General features: G+C 46.2%; 1 protein-coding gene across 2 annotated transcripts in view; it reads left to right on the forward strand.

Moving 5' to 3' along the window:
* The window catches only part of TNR (tenascin R), a 536,279-nt gene extending 518,783 nt beyond the window's left edge, over positions 1–17,496 (forward strand). For both annotated transcript variants that reach the window (XM_077332511.1, XM_077332512.1), the window contains 4 exons: positions 2,961–3,057; positions 5,755–5,916; positions 8,528–8,691; positions 10,447–17,496. In XM_077332511.1, the coding sequence (XP_077188626.1) occupies positions 2,961–3,057; positions 5,755–5,916; positions 8,528–8,691; positions 10,447–10,569 (546 nt within the window). In that variant the 3' untranslated portion in view covers positions 10,570–17,496. The remainder of the gene's footprint in view (positions 1–2,960; positions 3,058–5,754; positions 5,917–8,527; positions 8,692–10,446) is intronic.
* The last annotated feature ends 966 nt before the right edge of the window (positions 17,497–18,462 follow it).

Below are 18,462 nucleotides of genomic sequence, written 5' to 3' on the forward strand. Positions count from 1 at the left end.
TCCTTGTGAGAGCCGAAGCTGGAGGTGATTCATGATGCTATCAAGGAAATTAATCGACAGTGTCTTTCAAAATTTGCATGTTCATTGCTCAACATATGGCAGCTCAAGGGAGCTTCCTTTCAAACCAGGATGGCTCATTGAAGACCTGCCAGTAGGAGCAAGCCCTCAGCGCACTTTTGACAGGCCCCAAATGACCCTATCAAATTCTAATCAAGATGTGCTGGAAAGTTTGGCTCGCATTTTTCACCTATAAGGAATTCCCATGATTTCCTGGGCACACCTTAGAAATATTACAGCATTATCTCTTGCACAATTCTGGAAATAGAAAAGGCCATTAGCCCTGAAAGGAATGCATGAAGAGAAGGAGGAACTTGAACCCTCACCCCACTGCATTGTGCCCTATGTTCCCAAGTATGCATGCCCCACTTCCTGAAAGATGCCTGCAGCAGACAGATTGACAGTAATCCAATATACACAGTATGTGAAAAGACAAGCCAATATGCATATGTGAGGCAGGAAGTGGGGTGGCCCTACTCCTCCAATGCTCATTCACCGCAGCACAGACAAAAAGCACACACTTAATGAAACTTCACCTGCATTCAATTCTGTGTGCTGCACTTTAAGAATGGTGCAGACAAGCTGGAGTTGGATTCCAAGAAGGTCAATAAATATGGTTAGAACATCCTTTGAGGAGAGGTTTAAACACAAGTAGACTGAGTGTGAACATGATCCTGCTCCTCAAATACCTGAAGGACAATTCCAAAGAATGAGAACGAAATAAGAGAACAAGACTAGATGGAATAGATTTGTTAGCTATCTGAAGAGCTATTCTAGAGAACCGGGCTAGATAAAACGGACTTAAGTTACAGGCGAGTAGAGGTCAGTTAACCATGAGGAGAAGCTTCCTAAAGGTGAAATATTCCACAGTCTCCCTCACAGGATATCTCCAAGCAAAGCTGTGCTGTGATCACTTGGTGGTGTTCTGCAGTGAGCAGAGCATCAGACCAGATGACCTAGAAGAAACCTTCCACAGCTTTGTCCTCCTGATCTGTAGGGTCAGCACGCTCTCCCGTCCTCCTCTTATGGCATACCTGAATCATTTCCCCCAGACTGGAAACAGCATCAACCCACTGGCTGTACCCAAATAGACTCCTTCAGACCCCCAGCTGAAGATCTTCCTGAGTTCCTTACATGCTGAGGGATGCCACCTTGGTTGTATGGTCTGACTATCCGTTAGGAGGCTGGAGAATCTGTGGGAGGTGAGAATCCAGACAGCTGTAGAGATGAGCAAATTCCCTCAGTTTCCCTTCCTTATTGTTCCTTATCATGTCTCAGAGTCCCCTACAGTCCTTTTCAGGGTGGGGGGAGATTTTGGGAAAATCGGTAACAGATTTCGTTCAGGAAAACAAGTTTATTCCTTCGGGATTTCTAAACGCATTGTAAAAAATCAAATCATGGCTCTCCCAAAAGAAAACGATTTCATTTTTTTAACTGCCTTTCCACAGAGCAAGTGTTTCTGTGTGACATAAGAACAGCAACAAAACCCTTCAGGATTATCTCCTTGTCATTTTTACTTTTTAATGTGTTTACTTAATTTATACCCCGCCTTTCTCCCCAAAGGGGGGACAGAGTGCATTTACATCTTCTCTCCTCCTCCATTTTGTCCTCACAACAAACCTGTGAGGCAAGTTAGACTGAGACTGTGTGATTGACCCAAGGTTAATCTGTGAGTTTCCACGGCAGAGGAAGGCTTTGAACACTTGCGCCCTTGAATCCAATTATCCTTTCCCCCTTTTTTAAAAATAAAATCTTGAGTTTGTTAGAAAAAAATGTGTCAATGCCATTTAGATTAAGAAATACAGCTGTATACCTTTTCAAAATGTTCCAAGGCTGAATAGCCAAAAGAATGTGAGAAGGTGGGACATTGTAACAAAGAAAACCATGCTACAAAATCTCTGATGGAACAAGTTTTCTTTTGGGAGGAAAAATTTACCTCAGTGTGGGTAGGGGGTCTAGAGAGAGAACCATCATAGGATCTTTTCTTCACAACAACGAGCCAATCCTGGTTTTCTTCCATCACACTTGAACAGTACGTGTTTCAGAAGAACCCAAGAGGCATCTCATTTGTGTCTGCCAGAAGCTCCCATTCAGAAAGAGATGTTCCCACCATGGAAGGATGCTTGGTTTGGGCCTTCCCAACTTCTTATGAGTGGCCCCGTTATCCCCATGGCATCCGTTCTGTTACTGACCACCTGTGGTGGTCATTTTGTTTTTGCATCTACTTCCCATTCTCAAAATTCCAAAAGTGCACTCTGACTGAACCACACGGATGACCCATGGTCTAAATCCATCCATCCTCACACTATAAAATCAGAGTCCAGTAGCACCTTTAAGACCAACAAAGATTTATTCAAGGCGTGAGCTTTCAAGTGCAAGCACTCTTCCTCAGAATATTCCCACTGTCATGATGGTGGTTCATAGGCTGAGGAAGAGTGTTTGCACTCGAAAGCTTACACTTTGAATAAATCTTTGTGGGTCTTAAAGGTGCTACTGGGCTCTCATTTTCAGACCAACACGGCTATCCATTTGAATCTGTCCTCACATTAGTTCACTTGAAAAGTGGCCCAGAAAAGAAGTCGGTCAAATAAAATGTAGTATTTTGCGTATGTTGTATCTCTCCATGTGTCAAACAAGTGGGACCATATGATCCTTTTCTTACAATAAACCATGGCTAGGCACACAGTTCTGAACTTTCCTACATTCAAAGGAAAGTAGAATGTGGAGGGACATGCATGGATTATGTATCTGAACTTTGAGGACTTAAAAAAATGTGTTCACAAGATTTTTTCACATGGAAAGCTTGCATACCATCCTACCAGCTCACCTGCAATAACAACCGCCCACAGCAGCTCCTTCTCACTTGTGGCAGATATTCACCTTTGGCCTCTCTTCCTTTGCAGGTGTTCCAGAGGCGGCAGAATGGGCTGACAGATTTCTTTCGCAAGTGGGCAGATTATCGTGTTGGCTTTGGAAACCTTGAAGACGAGTTCTGGCTGGGTAAGGAACCTTTGCCCTGACACCATCACAGGAGAAACCAGATAGCTGTCCATCATACCCTTTACTGCAAGTATATTCCAATCTCTCTCTCTCTCTCTCTCTCTCTCTCTCTCTCTCTCTCTCCCCCCCCCCATTTTGTGTTCTCTCTCCATCTGACAGCTTATCTATCTTCCTCTCTTCCTGCATTATCCATCAACCTTCTTTCTGACTTGATGGGTTTCTACTTGCTCTTTTCCTGCCTGGGCTCATCGTTAACAATGGTCTAAGAAAGGCAGACACGATCTTTGCTAGGTTTCTTTGGCTGGCATAGCAAACTTACTTGCTGCCCTTTCATCTCCTTGGAGCCATGGCCAAACAACTCTTTGCTCACAAAAGAGGCCAGGTGGAGCCATTCATTTCATTGCAGCACTTTTTCTTTTCTTTTTTTTTTGGTCTGCATTGCAGATGGTCAGGGAGCTGGCCGCCCAGGCTCCTTCATGGGATAGCGTGTGCAAATAACCAGGCGCTTGAAACAATTAAAAGAAAGTTTATTATATAGATTTAGAAAAGGGATTAACAATATCTTAACTCAATGCGATACAGAATTAAAAGTGACACAATGAAAAAACAATAAAGCCACTTCTTAGTTACCTTTGAGAAAGCAGCTATCTAGTTAAGACATTCTCTTTGCAGCTATATAGTCCTATGACATCAAGCACTTGGAAGCCCAGCTAGCTTCTGAGTTCTCTTACCCGAGCCCATATTTAACCCTTCAGCCCTGGACAATCAGGAGCTCCCCCGGGGACCAATCCAGTTACCACTTCGATGGTTCTACGGAACCACTTCCTCCCCTATGCCCCCCAGAGAGCATTAAGATCGAGTAGTCAAAACCTACCCAGGGTCCCCGGCCCCAATGAAGTAAAACTGGCCTTGACCAGGGCTTTTTCGGCCCTGACCCTAGCCTGACAAAACGCTCTTCCTGGTGAGATCAGGGTCATCCAGGACTGTAAACCATTCTGGAGGGTGTGTAAGACCGAGTTGTTCTGCCAGGCCTATGAGTAAGGCCCAGAAATAAGAGATGCTGGCCTCCCCGGCTAAAAATCCATCCGCCTAAAGGAAAAGTTTTCAGCACTGTTTGCGCCCTCAGGATCCAGACTTAATTGTGGGGAAAGCAGTTTTCAAAGATCTTAAAACCTATGTTTAATCTGACTTCCGATTGTATTATATGATGGTTCTTATATAAATCTGTATTCATTGTTTTTAAACCCTGCTGTTACTCACCCTGGCCATCTAGGGAAGGGCAGATTATAAAAATATAATAAAATTAGTGGTAGTAGTAAAGGTATCCCCTGTGCAAGCACCAGGTCATGTCTGACCCTTGGGATGACGCCTTCTAGCGTTTTCATGGCAGACTCAATACGGGGTGGTTTGCCAGTGCCTTCCCCAGTCATTACCGTTTACCCCCCAGCAAGCTGGGTACTCATTTTACCGACCTCGGAAGGATGGAAGGCTGAGTCGACCTTGAGCCGGCTGCTGGGATCAAACTCCCAGCCTCATGGGCAGAGCTTCAGATAGCATGTCACTGCCTTACCACTCTGCGCCACAAGAGGCTCATGTGGTGGTGGTGGTGGTGGTGGTGGTGGTGGTGGTGGTGGTGGTGGTGGTGGTAGTAGTAAAAAGCTTGAATCCACATCACCCCACATATCCCCCTTCCATCCTGAATTCATAGGTTATGTATATAAGCAGTTCACTAGATAGTATACAGCCTTGAAGAGTCATGGGAACCAGCTAGAGGAAGATACCGATCTACCATCTAAAGCTGAAGTCATTTCAGATTCCAAGCAATAACACAATGGGAGACGGGAAGAGAAGAGGGGGGGGGGGAGAAGCAACAAAAGATCAAGCGATGCTTTGCTTCGCATGGATACACACTGCATGATTGGCAGGTTCTGTCCAAGGGAAGGTTGTAGCCTAAGTTGAATGATTCCTTGGGGTTAATCCAGGAATTGTACTCCTATGCAGAAGCCAGCTGGACTATTAATACAAGGCATGGATTAGCTTATCTTCAGTGCATACAGAGAGGATATAGAATGAACCTGATTTAACATCCTCCGAGGGAATTCTGGGGAATGTAGTTCTGAGATCAGAACAACAGATGAAGTGTCTAACATAGAATTCTCATCCTTACCAGCAAACTACAGTTCCCAGGATTTGGAGGGGAAGCCTGACAATAAAGCTGGAATAAAACATGCTTTTGGTGCAGATGTTCTTGACATCATCTCCAAAGAAACAATAGGAATATTAGCAGTGCCAGATTCTGCAAGGAATCCAAGCATTAGTCAGAAATTCAGCTCAGCTTATTCCTTTACAAACAAGAGGAAATAAACATTCCAAAGGACAACTGGAGAAGAGTCAGCCACAAAGCAGGATGGGATTTATTTATTTATCATGTCACATGGTGTGTAGAATGGTCAGGAGAACCAAAGACTGTCTGGCAGCCAGGCAAGAGTCATTCAGGGCTGTTTATCATTGCCTGCTCCCTTGAAGGTTGCCCTGGCAGAGCTAGCCAGGGCTGACCCTTCTTAGCTTCTGTAATCTGATGGGATCGGGCTTGCCTGAGCTATCCAGATTGGGTAGCTCTCTTGCTTATCTCCTGTTACTCACTGGTTGGTTTGCTGGCCAGGACGTCTCACCGCCGTGTTTTGACTTCCCTTCCAGGGCTGGACAACTTGTACAAGATCACCTCGCAGGGGCGCTACGAGCTGCGGATAGACATGCGAGACGGCCAAGAAACGGCCTTTGCCTATTATGACAAGTTCTCCATTAGCGACGGCAGGAGTTTGTACAAGCTCCGGGTAGGGGACTACAACGGCACTGCTGGTAAGAAAGCCAATCCGGGTGGCCGTTCCTGTCGCAACAGGCCTGCCTTCTCTCAGCCAGTCACCTCTCCTTCCATGCAAACCAATTAATAAAATAAAATCAAAGCTCTCCTATGCATCCTTCCCGTCTTCTTCCCCTTTTGCTCCATTCTCTCCTTTCTCAGGCCCAGTTCAATAAGTGGAAATAGACATGGAGAAACTGCATGGCAGGGTCAGTATCTGAGGAGGCCAGGTTAGCTCTTTCAGTCCGAGGACGAGTGTGCCCTTTTGTGGATTTGGGTGGGGAGAGACTTGAAAGGGGAGCAAAAACTGGACTGGAGGAGAATAGGACAAAGGGATGCATTCCATCTTCCCTACCCCCAGTTCAAACTGATGTGCCATAGAAGAAGGCTGTGTTTTCCTTTCTTGTTTTCCCCTAATTATTTGCTCTGCTGTTTTCAGACTTTCTGCTCAGGGTACACACAGATCCTGGTCACCTCAATAATCTGTTGACAATAGGACAGGCTTAAAAGCCTCTTCTCACCCGAGAGGAGGTGGCAGCGTTTTAGAGTGAATGCATTTTTAAACTGAATGTAAATCATATTTTAGCATTTTAATATAAATTATTGTTTATTTTATTTTTATTATTTTATTGTTATGATTTTGTGGTTACCTGCCCTGAGCTTTCGGGGAGGGGCAGGATACAAATGTTATTGTTGTTGTCGTCGTAAATTTGTTCCCGAATTTATATGCCGCCCTTCCCCAAAGGTTCAGGGCAGTTTACAACATTTCATTGGAATAAACAATAATTAAGAACTTTTTCAACATTTTAAAACAACCTAATGATTTACATTAAAATCATCAGTGAAGTCACGACCTGGTGGGAGAGGGGGGGAGAAGAAGAAGAGTCGGTTCTTATATGCCGCTTTTCTCTACCAGAAGGAGTCTCAAAGTGACTGACATTCACCTTCCCTTTCTTCTCCCCACAACAGACACCCTGTGAGGGAGGTGAGGCTGAGAGAGCCCTGATATCGCTGAAGAAGAAGAGTTGGTTTTTATATGCCGCTTTTCTCTACCAGAAGGAGTCTCAAAGTAGCTTACAAACCTCTTTCCTCTCCCCACAACAGACACCCTGTGAGGGAGGTGAGGCTTAGAGAGCCCTGGTATTACTGAAGAAGAGTTGGTTCTTATATGCTGCTTTTCTCTACCAGAAGGAGTCTCAAAGTGGCTTACATTCGCCTTCCCTTTCCTCTCCCCACAACAGACACCCTGTGAGGTAGGTGAGGCTGAGAGAGCCCTGATATCAGTGCTTGGTCAGAACAGTTTATCAGTGCTGTGGAGAGCCCAAGGTCACCCAGCTGGTTGCACGTGAAGGAGCAAGTAATCAAACCCTGCCCACCAGATTAAATGTCTGAGCTCCTAACTACTACACCAAGCTGGCTGTCAAGCTGGGAGGTAAAGTGCTGGGAAGACTCTGTGGTCATTCAGATGCTTGTCATTGATGTAGGGAGGCCAGCTTATTGATGGCATTCGTAGGCCTTAACCATAGATCTACATATTACTATTATTCTTATTGAGCATGGAATAAAACAGTCCTCTCCCAGCCTGTGTATCTCTTCAGCCTGTGCACCACTGTGCATCTCTTCAGTGGTGGGGAGGGAGCTGATGCTTCGGGCCACATTCCTTCTTCCTGCTCCACGGAGAAGGACGGTCACGACAGGACTTTGACAAACCTCTTGTGTTGCCAGATCTGACAAGCAGTATTGTGCCACCTAGGAACATGACCAAGTCGCAAAGAAATTACTTTATTGACAGTAATTTAGACCAGAATAATAAATGCAAAGTAAAATGGTGAATGCATTTAAAACTCAAATCATAAAATCGTAATTATATACCATTTGCATACTTATGACTGTTATTTAAAAATGCACAAAAATTTAGTGCCCTGTGAAATTTTTGCGCATCTTAATGGTGGCAGCACATAATTTAGCAATTTGTGGGGTAGTTGGGGAGTTTTCATCACTTAAAAGTTGGTTTCAGTACGTAGTTGTTTTTAGATGTTTTGTATTAGCTTGTTATTATATCCCGATGGCCTTAGGCCATCTTGGAGAGGGGCAACCTAAAAATATCATAAATAAAATAAATAAATTAGAGCTCTCTCAGCCCCACTACTTCATAGGGTGTCTGTTCTGGGGAGCGGAACGGAAAAATGTTTGTAAGCCTCTTTGAAACTCCCAATGGCCTGAGATCATCTTGGAGAGCGGTGGCCTAAAAATCTCATAAATAAAATAAATAAATTAGAGCTCTCACAGGCCCACTACTTCACAGAGAGTCTGTTGTGGGGAGAGGAAGGGAAAGACATTTGTAAGCTGCTTTGAAACTCCTTTGGGTAGCAAAAAGCAGGATACAAAAAACAGCTCTTCTTATTCTTTTCGGTGGCTTGAAACTGAAAGAGTAAAATATCGCCATCCAGTTTTGTTGCTTTGAGGCAAAATGGAAAGACCATGCAACACATTTGAAGCCGCAGTCGTTTCCACATGCAAGCTGCAGCTAGAAGTTGTCACAACAAGACATGCACATATGAATTCAGCCTTTGAACAGGGAGTGGCCTAACAGGATGTCTTCCTTTGCAGGGGATTCACTCACCTATCATCAGGGGCGTCCATTCTCTACCAAAGACAGAGACAATGATGTTGCTGTCACAAACTGTGCCATGTCCTACAAAGGGGCTTGGTGGTATAAGAACTGCCACCGGACCAACCTCAATGGCAAATACGGCGAGTCCCGACACAGCCAGGTAAGGACAAGGTTGACCTCCGTCGTTAGCATATTTGTAGGGTTTTGGGCTGTGAGCACAGAGCTAGGTGTTCTTTTGCTAAATCTCACCTCATCCTCAAACTCACAAGACGGTCTTAGATAAGCTTCTCTGAAGTAGGGCGGGTTGGGGGAAACCCCAGGGGCGGGGGGATCCAAAACACCAGCTGGGTCCTCTCATCACTTCCAGGAGAAACCTAGAAGTGATATTAGAAAATGCTAGGAATCACCAGAAACTCTATGGTAAAACCACAGTTATCAGCAATTCCTAGAGATACCTTATGTCACTTCTGGATTTTCCCTGGAAGTGATATAAGGATGCAGTCACCACTGCCATTTAAACAAAAATCTGGGGCCAAGGGATTTCTGACACTGACTGGAGCCACTGACAAGCTTATCCCAGAGGATTATAATACTTGCCTGTCAAGCTGATTCTACCATTAGGCCCATGTTGGGGGACTATTAAAGCATGAACAGTCTAAATTATCTAGTTCCTTATTATATCCTTATTTAATTTCCTGTCTCTGGCACTGAGATATATAGACTTCTATCTGCTAGCAGCCATTCTAAGGATTACTGAAAGCCTTTCTAGAAATTATTCATGGTGAGCTTACTCCCCTGTGCTTGACTAAGAATTCTCAGTAAACCATGATGTTTTGTCAAGGAACTAAGATTGCCACGTCCATCCAAGAAGGATGGGATAGAAGGGGCACTTTCTGAGAGCAATGCAATGTGCTGACATCACCAACACAATGTGCTGACACTGGTTTTGGGCAAAACTCTATGATAGAATTTGCTTCTGTTATAGAGTTTTGCCCAAATCCCAGAGCATCACACACACATACCGATGACCTCAGTGTCCTGACTTCACTTCCTGGTGGCATCAGCCTGTTAAGTTATTATGCAGTGTTCTCCCAGTTTAAGGTAGTGGGCGGGGGGGGGGGGGGCTTGGAGGGGCAAGATGCGTCTGAAAAATGGAGATCTATGTCCAGACCAGTGGACCTGGCAACTATATGAGGAACTCACAAATATCTAATTTTCTCTCCCAAGCTCAGTTCCTAACTGTAGAAGCACCAGAAGGTGACTGGGACTGCTAGAGCGTGCCCCAGTTGTTCCTCTATCTGGCCATGCCCTGCTAACCAAGCTCCAGAAGTGGCTTCTGGGTGAAGCTAAATGTTGAATGTTGTTAGGTCTTGGGGATCCCACCCTCGACACAAAGCAGTGGAAGGGTTACAGGAGAATAATCCAGCAGCTGGCTCACAAACCTGCGTACAGTAGCAGGTCTGGCCTCTGTACCATGACTAAGTTGAAGCTACACTAAACATGCTAAACAATACATAACACTTCAAAATTCTATCTAGGGGAGTAGCCCTGTTAGTAACACCATAAAGGCCAACAAAATTTGTGGCAGGGGATGAGTTTTTGTGATTCCCTGCTCCCTTATTCATTCTTCTTAGACCAGCCCTAGTATTTCAGAAGTGTTTTGAACACACTAAAGCTCTAAGGATCGTTCTATGAATTAAATATCACTCCTCCACAAAAAAATATCCTTCTTTGCTTTAGGCCTAAAATATTCCAGTCTGCGGCATTGTGACATTTTTACATCTTCTCACCCTTCTTTTTTATATTTTTAAATTACCCAAATGGATCCTAGCATGCCTGCTGTCTCTGAGAAATAAACAGAAATACACTTGGGGTTTTATTCGCCCGGTTTGTAAAACCTCTGTTTGGTCCGCAGGGCATCAACTGGTACCACTGGAAAGGCCACGAGTTCTCCATACCGTTTGTGGAAATGAAGATGCGCCCTTACAACCACCACAACAACACCTTGGGGCGGAAACGGCGGTCTGTGCAGCCGTAAAGCGGCCGGAATCCCTCTGGACAAGCAGCCTTTTTTCTGTCTTTTATTTGTATTTTATAATCCTAAAAAAAAAAAAGAAAAGAGGAAAGAACAAAAGTAGGCAGGGTAGGCAGCCCGCTGAATGCTGCAGGAGGCCAAGAGGCCTCTGAGGGCTGGCTCACTTTGGTAAGAGACCGACCACGATGCTTTGCTGTCATCCCCAGTGACTTCTTGACTTCCTGGCCAGCCCTACCTTCTGTACTGCCAGAAAGATGGAGTTCTGTTCTGTTGCTCCCCGTTGAGCCCGACTGGCTTTGTTTCAGGTTCTCTTCTTCGCCCCGTTTCTGTTGTACGGTGCTGCCTTTCACACCCAGCCTGCTCTTACAGAGGCTGCCAAGACGGAAAGAGGCTCCGGGAGGCGCTGTTGCTTGCGCTGCCGCTGTAGTGTGGTGGTTAAGGTTGGTGGCCTCTGATCTGGAGCTCCAGGTTTGATTCCCCGCTCCTCCACTTGCAGCCAGCTGGGTGACCGGTCACAGTGCTCTTAGAGCTGTTCTCAAAGGGCAGTCCTCTCAGAGCTCTCTGAGCCCCACCTACCTCACAGGGTGCCTGTTGTGGGGAGAGGAAGGGAAGGCGATTGAAAGCTGCTTTGGGATTTTTGGGGGGGAGTGAAAAGTGGGGTATAAAAAAGCTCAGCTCTTCTGCTTCTCTTCTGCTTCTTCAAGAAACAAGCAGGGTTCTCACAAGGATGCCCGTTAGCCAGGAAAGAGATTCCAAAATCCAGAATATGGACTCCAGCCTCTTTCAGGTGACCTCCTCACATGCGACAAACGGAGACCAGACACCCTCCCCAACAAAAAACAAGGGCTGTCACCTCTGCCAACAATAAAAAAAATAGTAACCAACTCCAGGTACTAGCTAGAGATTTCTTGGGATTTGAACTGATCTCCAGGGGATCTAGATCAGTTCATCTGGAGAAAATTGCTGCTTTGGGAGGTGGACTCTAGACCCCACAGAAGTCTCCCCAGACACCACTCCCCAAAATCTGCAGGAATTTCACAACCAAGAGCTCTGAACTCATGTTCAGAGAAGCAAACGCAAATTTCAGTGCACCACTTTTTGCATTTCTGTGTTGGGGAGAGGAAGGGAAGGTGATTGTAAGCTGCTTTGAGATTCCTTTGGGCCGTGAAAATTGGAGTGTAAAAACCAACTCTTCTTTTTCTACCCATGCACACATGCATGATAGAATGTGCCTATCATGTGAGGCCGTGTCTTCAGTCTGAAGCAGTACAGCCCATAACCAAGTCTGGCTGCTTTGATAAATTTTAGACACAGCCCATGTTAGAATCATTGCACACAGAAAGGGAGCAGGCACTTGTGAGCTGGCAACATGCCATGGGAGCTGGCAGGCACACGTGATCTGTGGTGTATGAACATGCAGTCTAGATACTGGAGAAGTCAACCTGCATAGGCTCCCCCATGAATAGGAACGTTCAAAGTCCCTTTCGGATGTTATTGTAGTCATCTGTTAGATCATCTCTGATAGCTGCCCTGTTGTGTGAACAGGGGCAATGTATGTATATATCATTCATGTACAGTTTTAGTACCTATGAACTCTGCATTCACAAGCTCACGATAAAAATGCCCCCTTCTCATGCAACATGGCGGCCACATATATTGGGAAGACTGTGTCACTGCTCATATGAGCCTCTGGTGTGCGCTACTGCAACATCTGGAAAGGTTTTTAAAATAGTGTTCTTGATCATAGAGAGAGAATCTATGCACACAGACCCTGTGCTTTTGAGCCAGAGATTAGACGTAGACAAAGAGATATGAGGCCAGCACACGTGCACCCACTCCCTTTCAGTGCGCATTGATTTCATGTGCAAAAAGGGCTTAGGTCTCCCTTAGATGGCTTCTGCACAGCCAGCCAACTGAAGACGCCCCTGCTTGGAGCCATCGGGATTATTCTGCCTTTATCTAGTACAAGTTGACGAGCCCAGGAAATGGATATTAATTAGAATGCTCCCCATGACAGGTCAGTCTCTTGTGGGCTGAAAAGAGCTGCTCTGAACAGGCTCTTTCAAAAAGCGCTTGCCGGTTAGCTTCTTCTGTGCCATTCCGGCAGGTCACACGCACACCCCGGAGGACACGCCTCTCCCAGGAAGCGCTCCACAAATGATTCCATGTTGCCCCCCTCCCCCCCTTGACGCAAAAGCAAACAATGTGTTCCCATCTGTAAGTGGCTTGCCCCGATTTCAAAGTGGACCACCCCCAATTAGGAAGAGAAAGTCCCGACAGAGTTTCATTCGAACGCATTGATGCTTGTAGCCTTTAGAACTCAAAAGGGACAGGATTTTGTTCAATTTTTTAAAAAAAAATGTTGCAAAGCTCTTCGTGCAGAATTGTGACGGCACTAAAAGGCAAAGCTTGGATGTTCCCCCACGTTCTCTGATGTAGCAATGAGCTTCCCTCACTGTTTAACAACAGTGTTAACAGTAATGATGACTAATGCCGGCCATTAAGAAGCCACGCACATACACACGGAATATTTTTTTTTTCTAAAGGGAAATTTAAGATTTGGGTTTAGAACAGCGCGAAGCCACCACCTTGTGGAGAAATCCAGAAAACACAGCAGATGGAGCAAAGGTAGGCAGACTCTTCTGTTTTCAACCATGGCTGGACCACCACCCATTGAGGAACACCCATTGGTCATTGACCTCAAGGGGCCTCAGGAAAGTGTGACTCACTATGTGTCTCACTATGAGCAGTGTCTCACTATGAGTCCCATCCTGCTGCATCCACAGGGGACCTTTAACATACTCTGCAGCTCTTAATAGGAAGACTGTTCCCTTCTCGTGAGAATGGGGCGGATTTCTACAATCCCACAGAATTCTGAAATGCTAGTCGCCTGGCCAGGATGGAAATAAGAATGAATTTGTTATCCTGAAGAGATCGGATGTAAGGATGTGTTCACCCGGCAGAACAGGACACTTCAAGGGAAACATGCCCTCCCTACTGTGAAGCAAGGTAGGCATTCTGAATGACAATACATGAGCTTCTAGATCAAATTAGGCTGTTTGTCCTTTGAAAACTGTCTGGCTGGTCCAAGTCAGGGACAGGATACGGGGATGGCATTGCCCCTGAGCTGAAAGATTTGTTTCTGGGCACACTTCAACACTCTGGTTCTTTCCTCTGGCCCTAAATGGCTTGGGACAGAGGGCTTGAAGAACTACCTCCAGCTGTACAGTCTAGTTCACCAGTTAAGGCTCTCCTCGCAAGACTCACAAGCTGTGTCTCTTGCCTGTATGAGAGGCAAATGGTGACCAGAGGGGGGAATCTTCAGCGGTGGAAGGGGATGCTTAGCCTTGCCCCTGCCAAATGAGTCTGTCATGCTTCCCCCCCCCCCACTCCCAGTTGCCTTTTAAAATTAAGGCTCCAAAATCTAAAGCAAGCAGTGGAGGGAAAGCAGCCAAAGCAGGAGAGAATCTGCAGAAGGAGTCAAGCAGCTCCTTCCCCTCGCTGGCCCTTCTGCCCTGCCAATGCCTTTGAGTCCTGTTGATTTGGAAAATGCAGGTTGGAAACAGTCCTACCACTGCGATAACAACTCACTTTGTCTCCAGCTGAGGAAAGGGGTATAGAACAACAGGCAATGGGGGGTGGGCAAGTACCCAAGCGATCAAGTAGGGGGAGGGAAATGAAAGCTACTTGAAAATATTTTTAAAATGTAAAAACATCCCAAAAAATCAATAGCAAGAAATCAATATACAGTGTTCTCCAAAAAAAACTCCATTTATTTTGAGTTCAATTATAATCATGAACGCACTCTTGGACTTGCGCTATTTTATGAATAACAAATTCAGCTCTTTTTGGCTCTGTCATTAGGACTTTAGTAACACCATCTATTGCCGTTCTGAGTTCCAGGGGCGAAATATGCCACATTTTTAAAAATTACGAGGAGTTCTGTGACGAATGTCAAAAATAGGCACAAGAAGACGAGCGCTGAATTTGTCACTTGCAAAAGGACATTGCACAGCATTTTCAAGTAGCTCTCCTTTCTTTCTGTCTCTCAGCATAAGTCATGACTCATACAAGTAGCCCAACCATCTGTAATGGTGCTCTCCTGTTTGTTTCCATTGTGATGACCCTCAACTGCACATTGGTTGTTAGCTCAAGCTAGCAAGGAGTGCCTGCAAGAAAATAGCAGAGGCTGCCACTGGTATTTGTGACTCAGTATTTGCTGCCATCATTGTACAGGAATGTGTCCATCAGGTGAGCAGCGGATGCTATAGGAAAAATCAGCAGTAAGACACCTTCTCGTTCATATAAAGTCCTTATAGATCTACACATACCCCATAAGTGCACATACCAGCCATGGTAACTTCATTGATGCCATCCACCTGGCCATGATGAAGACTGGAGAGTGTTCACAAACAGTGCCCTAAAGGCTAATGGCCAAGATCCAGAAAAGCCCACATGGATGTACAGGCTGCTTCTGTATAGGGAGCTGGTTAGCAGAGACGTGAAATGCCACACCAGACCAGGTCCTTCTGTTGGAAGAGAGGCGGAAAAGATACTGTGGATGTATGGCGGGTTGCACATGACCTTGAAACCTGGCCCTGCATCTTCCATGTGGTGCATGAGCTTGGCTGATGGCACAATGCATGTGATAGCCTCCAAATTGCCAGGGTGGTGGAAAGGGCTGTTAGGTCAGAGCCAACCTTTGGCAATCCCATAGGGATTCCAGGGCAAGAAATGTTTAGAGGTTCCTCTGAGCAAACACCCTAAACTTCAAGTCCTAACCAGGGCTGACCGTGCTTAGCTTGCAAGGCCCAGTGAGTCAGAGCTAGCCTGGGCCTTCCAGGTCAGAACAAAGACATCCCATGGCTCTTAAAATAATGTGGCTACTTGTCCCCACTAAATGCAGCCAGTAGCTTAACGTGCTAATGAAAACGTATCCTCCTAAACTCAAGGGACTCTCTTGTCAAAATCTTCCCGATTGCCCTTTAAGTCCTTCCCCCATCCTTTCTATGCTCAAATCAGTGCAGTGGACAGGCAAGCAAGATGGATTGATTTTAACACATTCTTAACCCATGTTTATGTGCAAAGTATATCTAATCAACTGCGCAATCGTGTCAAGAAGGTTCCATTTGGCCAGAAAGGCTTTGGGGTCTTCTTCACAACAACAGCCCCCATGGATGAGCTGCCCCGAGGCATTGATTAAAGGGGACACCCTGGATCAGAGGTTTCCCAACCACGGTACTGAGGTACTGAATGGTACCATGAAGCCTCCTCAGTGGCATGGGGTTTTTCAAAATTGTGGCTGGGGGTAGCCCTCCCACCCTATACCTGCCGATTCTGGCTCCAAACAAACAGGAAATAAAAGGTTTTTTTAAATAGTATTTCTACCCTTGGCAAGGTTGACCCACCCTCTCCCAAAGTGGCCAGTGATGGGCCTCGATGGGGTGGAAGGAAAGGGGCCATGGCCATCTAAACCAGGGGTAGTCAAACAGCAGCCCTCCAGATGTCCATGGACTACAATTACCATGAGCCCCTGCCAGCGAACACTCATGGGAATTGTAGTCCATGGACATCTGGAGGGCCGCTGTTTGACTACCCCTGATCTAAACCTTTGCTGCCCAAGGCTCCTCACTTCAAGGGGCATGGCAGGAAATCATGCCCAGCTGAAGTCACTTCGTGGGATCTCAAAGCCTGAAAGATATTTCAGTGGTACTTTCACGGTCAAAAGGTGGGGAAAGGCTGCTCTGGATTGTGTAGCTTGCTGGTTGCTCCAGCCGAGAATGGTCCTTAGTCCGGGTTAACAAATCCAAAGTGAGAAGTGATTTTCCAATGGAGTCCACCGTGTTGGTCTATTAGAAGGATGCTCTTTTCTCCATCTCTGAACTCCCTGAACGGTCAGAAGGAGGGGCCAGCTTTTTAAAACAGAAGACTCCAGTTCTGAGCAGAAGGGATATCTCTGAGAAACCACTGTGATGCTGGAGCTTACTGGGAATGCTCAGAATAGCGTGTGCATGCGTGCCCTCACACACACACGCGACGCTGCCTTATCCTGAGCCATACCACTGATCTATTCAGGTCAATGTTGTCTGCTCTGACTGGCAGGAGGTCAACATGCATAGGTTCCCCATGAACACGCATGGCTCCTCAGGGTCTCAGGTCAGGGTCTTGCACATCACCTACTACCTGATTCTTTCAACTGGGGATGCCAGTGACTGAACCTGGGACCTTCTGCATGCCAAGCAGATGCTCTGCCACTGAGCCATGGCCCTGCCCTGCACCCATCTATCCTCCTCCCTGTTTTTTACGTTCCGGGCTGGGGGCCTTTTCCCTTCTTTTTCTTGTCCAGGGGTGTGACCAGGTGCTTGGTTGACTCTTTTCATTAATACTTCGATCCACAGTGCCTGTGGCACTCCAGTAATACTGCCTCGAGGCCGGTTGACCGTTACATTAGTTCAGAAATTGCCATGTGGACTAGGAATGATGGGGTGGTGGGATGAAGCAGAAAGGAGAGATGCCACTGAGAATATAAAATCGCATAAGAGGCCCAACCTTTTGGCTGGTGTCACTGTTTTCTTTTTCACAAGAAGGTCTTCAAGAAGGTTTCTTAAAACGTGGCCATCTCCCCCATGCATTATTCTGGAACTGTGCTGATTATTGAATAGAAGAAATTTACTAAGTGATAGGCTCCCTCAGAAGGACTCGGATGAACTAAACCTTACCCAGTCAAGAGTGAACAGAGCGAGATAGGGGGACAGGAAAATGACCCAATGATCCCGTAATGGAACCGTAGCTCAGAGAAATGGGATATACGCTTGTTAACCATTGTTAACTAGTATTTTTAGTCCTGATTGCTCTTAGCCTCTGTATAGTTCCTTTTTTAATGCATTTTCTATACGTTAATAAAAGATTCCAAAGGAGACCATTCAGTGTGCCGGAGCCAATGTGTTGTGTTTGTGTGTGTTCCTGTGGAGCCATGATTTTAGTACAGGGGTAGTCAACCTGTGGTCCTCCAGATGTTAATGGACTACAATTCCCATGAGCCCCTGCCAGCGTTTGGAGGACCACAGGTTGACTACCCCTGCTGTAGTAGACCTCTGGGTGAGGCCACAGAGAGAGGACATGTTTGGTTGGCTTCTTACCTTGTTTCTACTCAAAGTTTTCAACAGAAGATCTTGGGAGAGTCCTTCCCCGGTCTCCCATTATGTACATTTTGCTCTTTTACGCAAGCTCCTTAGCCGTCCACCAAATTTGCGGCGGGCCGCCAAGACACAAAACGATGCACAAGGTGGCCACGACAAATCACTTGCCACATCTGAGGTGTTGCTGTGACTTTGTGGGACCGACACACCACGAGACTCCATAACCAGCCGGAAACTGAATACGGACCAGCTGTGTGGTTCTACTTCTAGGTAAAAGCAACTGGCGAGCCACCTTTTTTTGTTTTCCTCAAGCGCTGATGCCGCCTAAAATAAAATGAAAGCGGCATTGAGAAGGTTCTGCTCATCTGCAGAGGATTAAAGGGGAGTTGTGGGTTTCTTTAAAAATTCAGTCAATCTGTCATTTCCTGGAGGCAAAAGGAACTGCTCGCTCTTGGTGTCCCTAATGGTCACCTATAGTCTAATCCAGGGATTCTCTCTGGAGAGTTCCCCAGGAGTTCCCTGGCCTTCCCTCTAAATCCTGTCTTAATGGATTCGGCCACAAGCTATTCCCAGCATTACTGTGAAGCTGGGAACTGGCCTCTTCCACTGTCCTGCGGGGGTGCTCTCCCATGGTTATACTGCCTGGGGAAGGGGGTGGAGCCTGTCTCAAACTGCCCCCACTCTCTCTCCCCCCCCCCAGTCCTCCTCAGGGGTGGCAGGGAGGCGTGGCCATCCGACATCACTTCCGGCCCAGTTC

The sequence above is a fragment of the Paroedura picta genome, chromosome 4, assembly GCF_049243985.1.
Source record: "Paroedura picta isolate Pp20150507F chromosome 4, Ppicta_v3.0, whole genome shotgun sequence".
Classification (NCBI taxonomy): Eukaryota; Metazoa; Chordata; class Lepidosauria; order Squamata; family Gekkonidae; genus Paroedura; species Paroedura picta.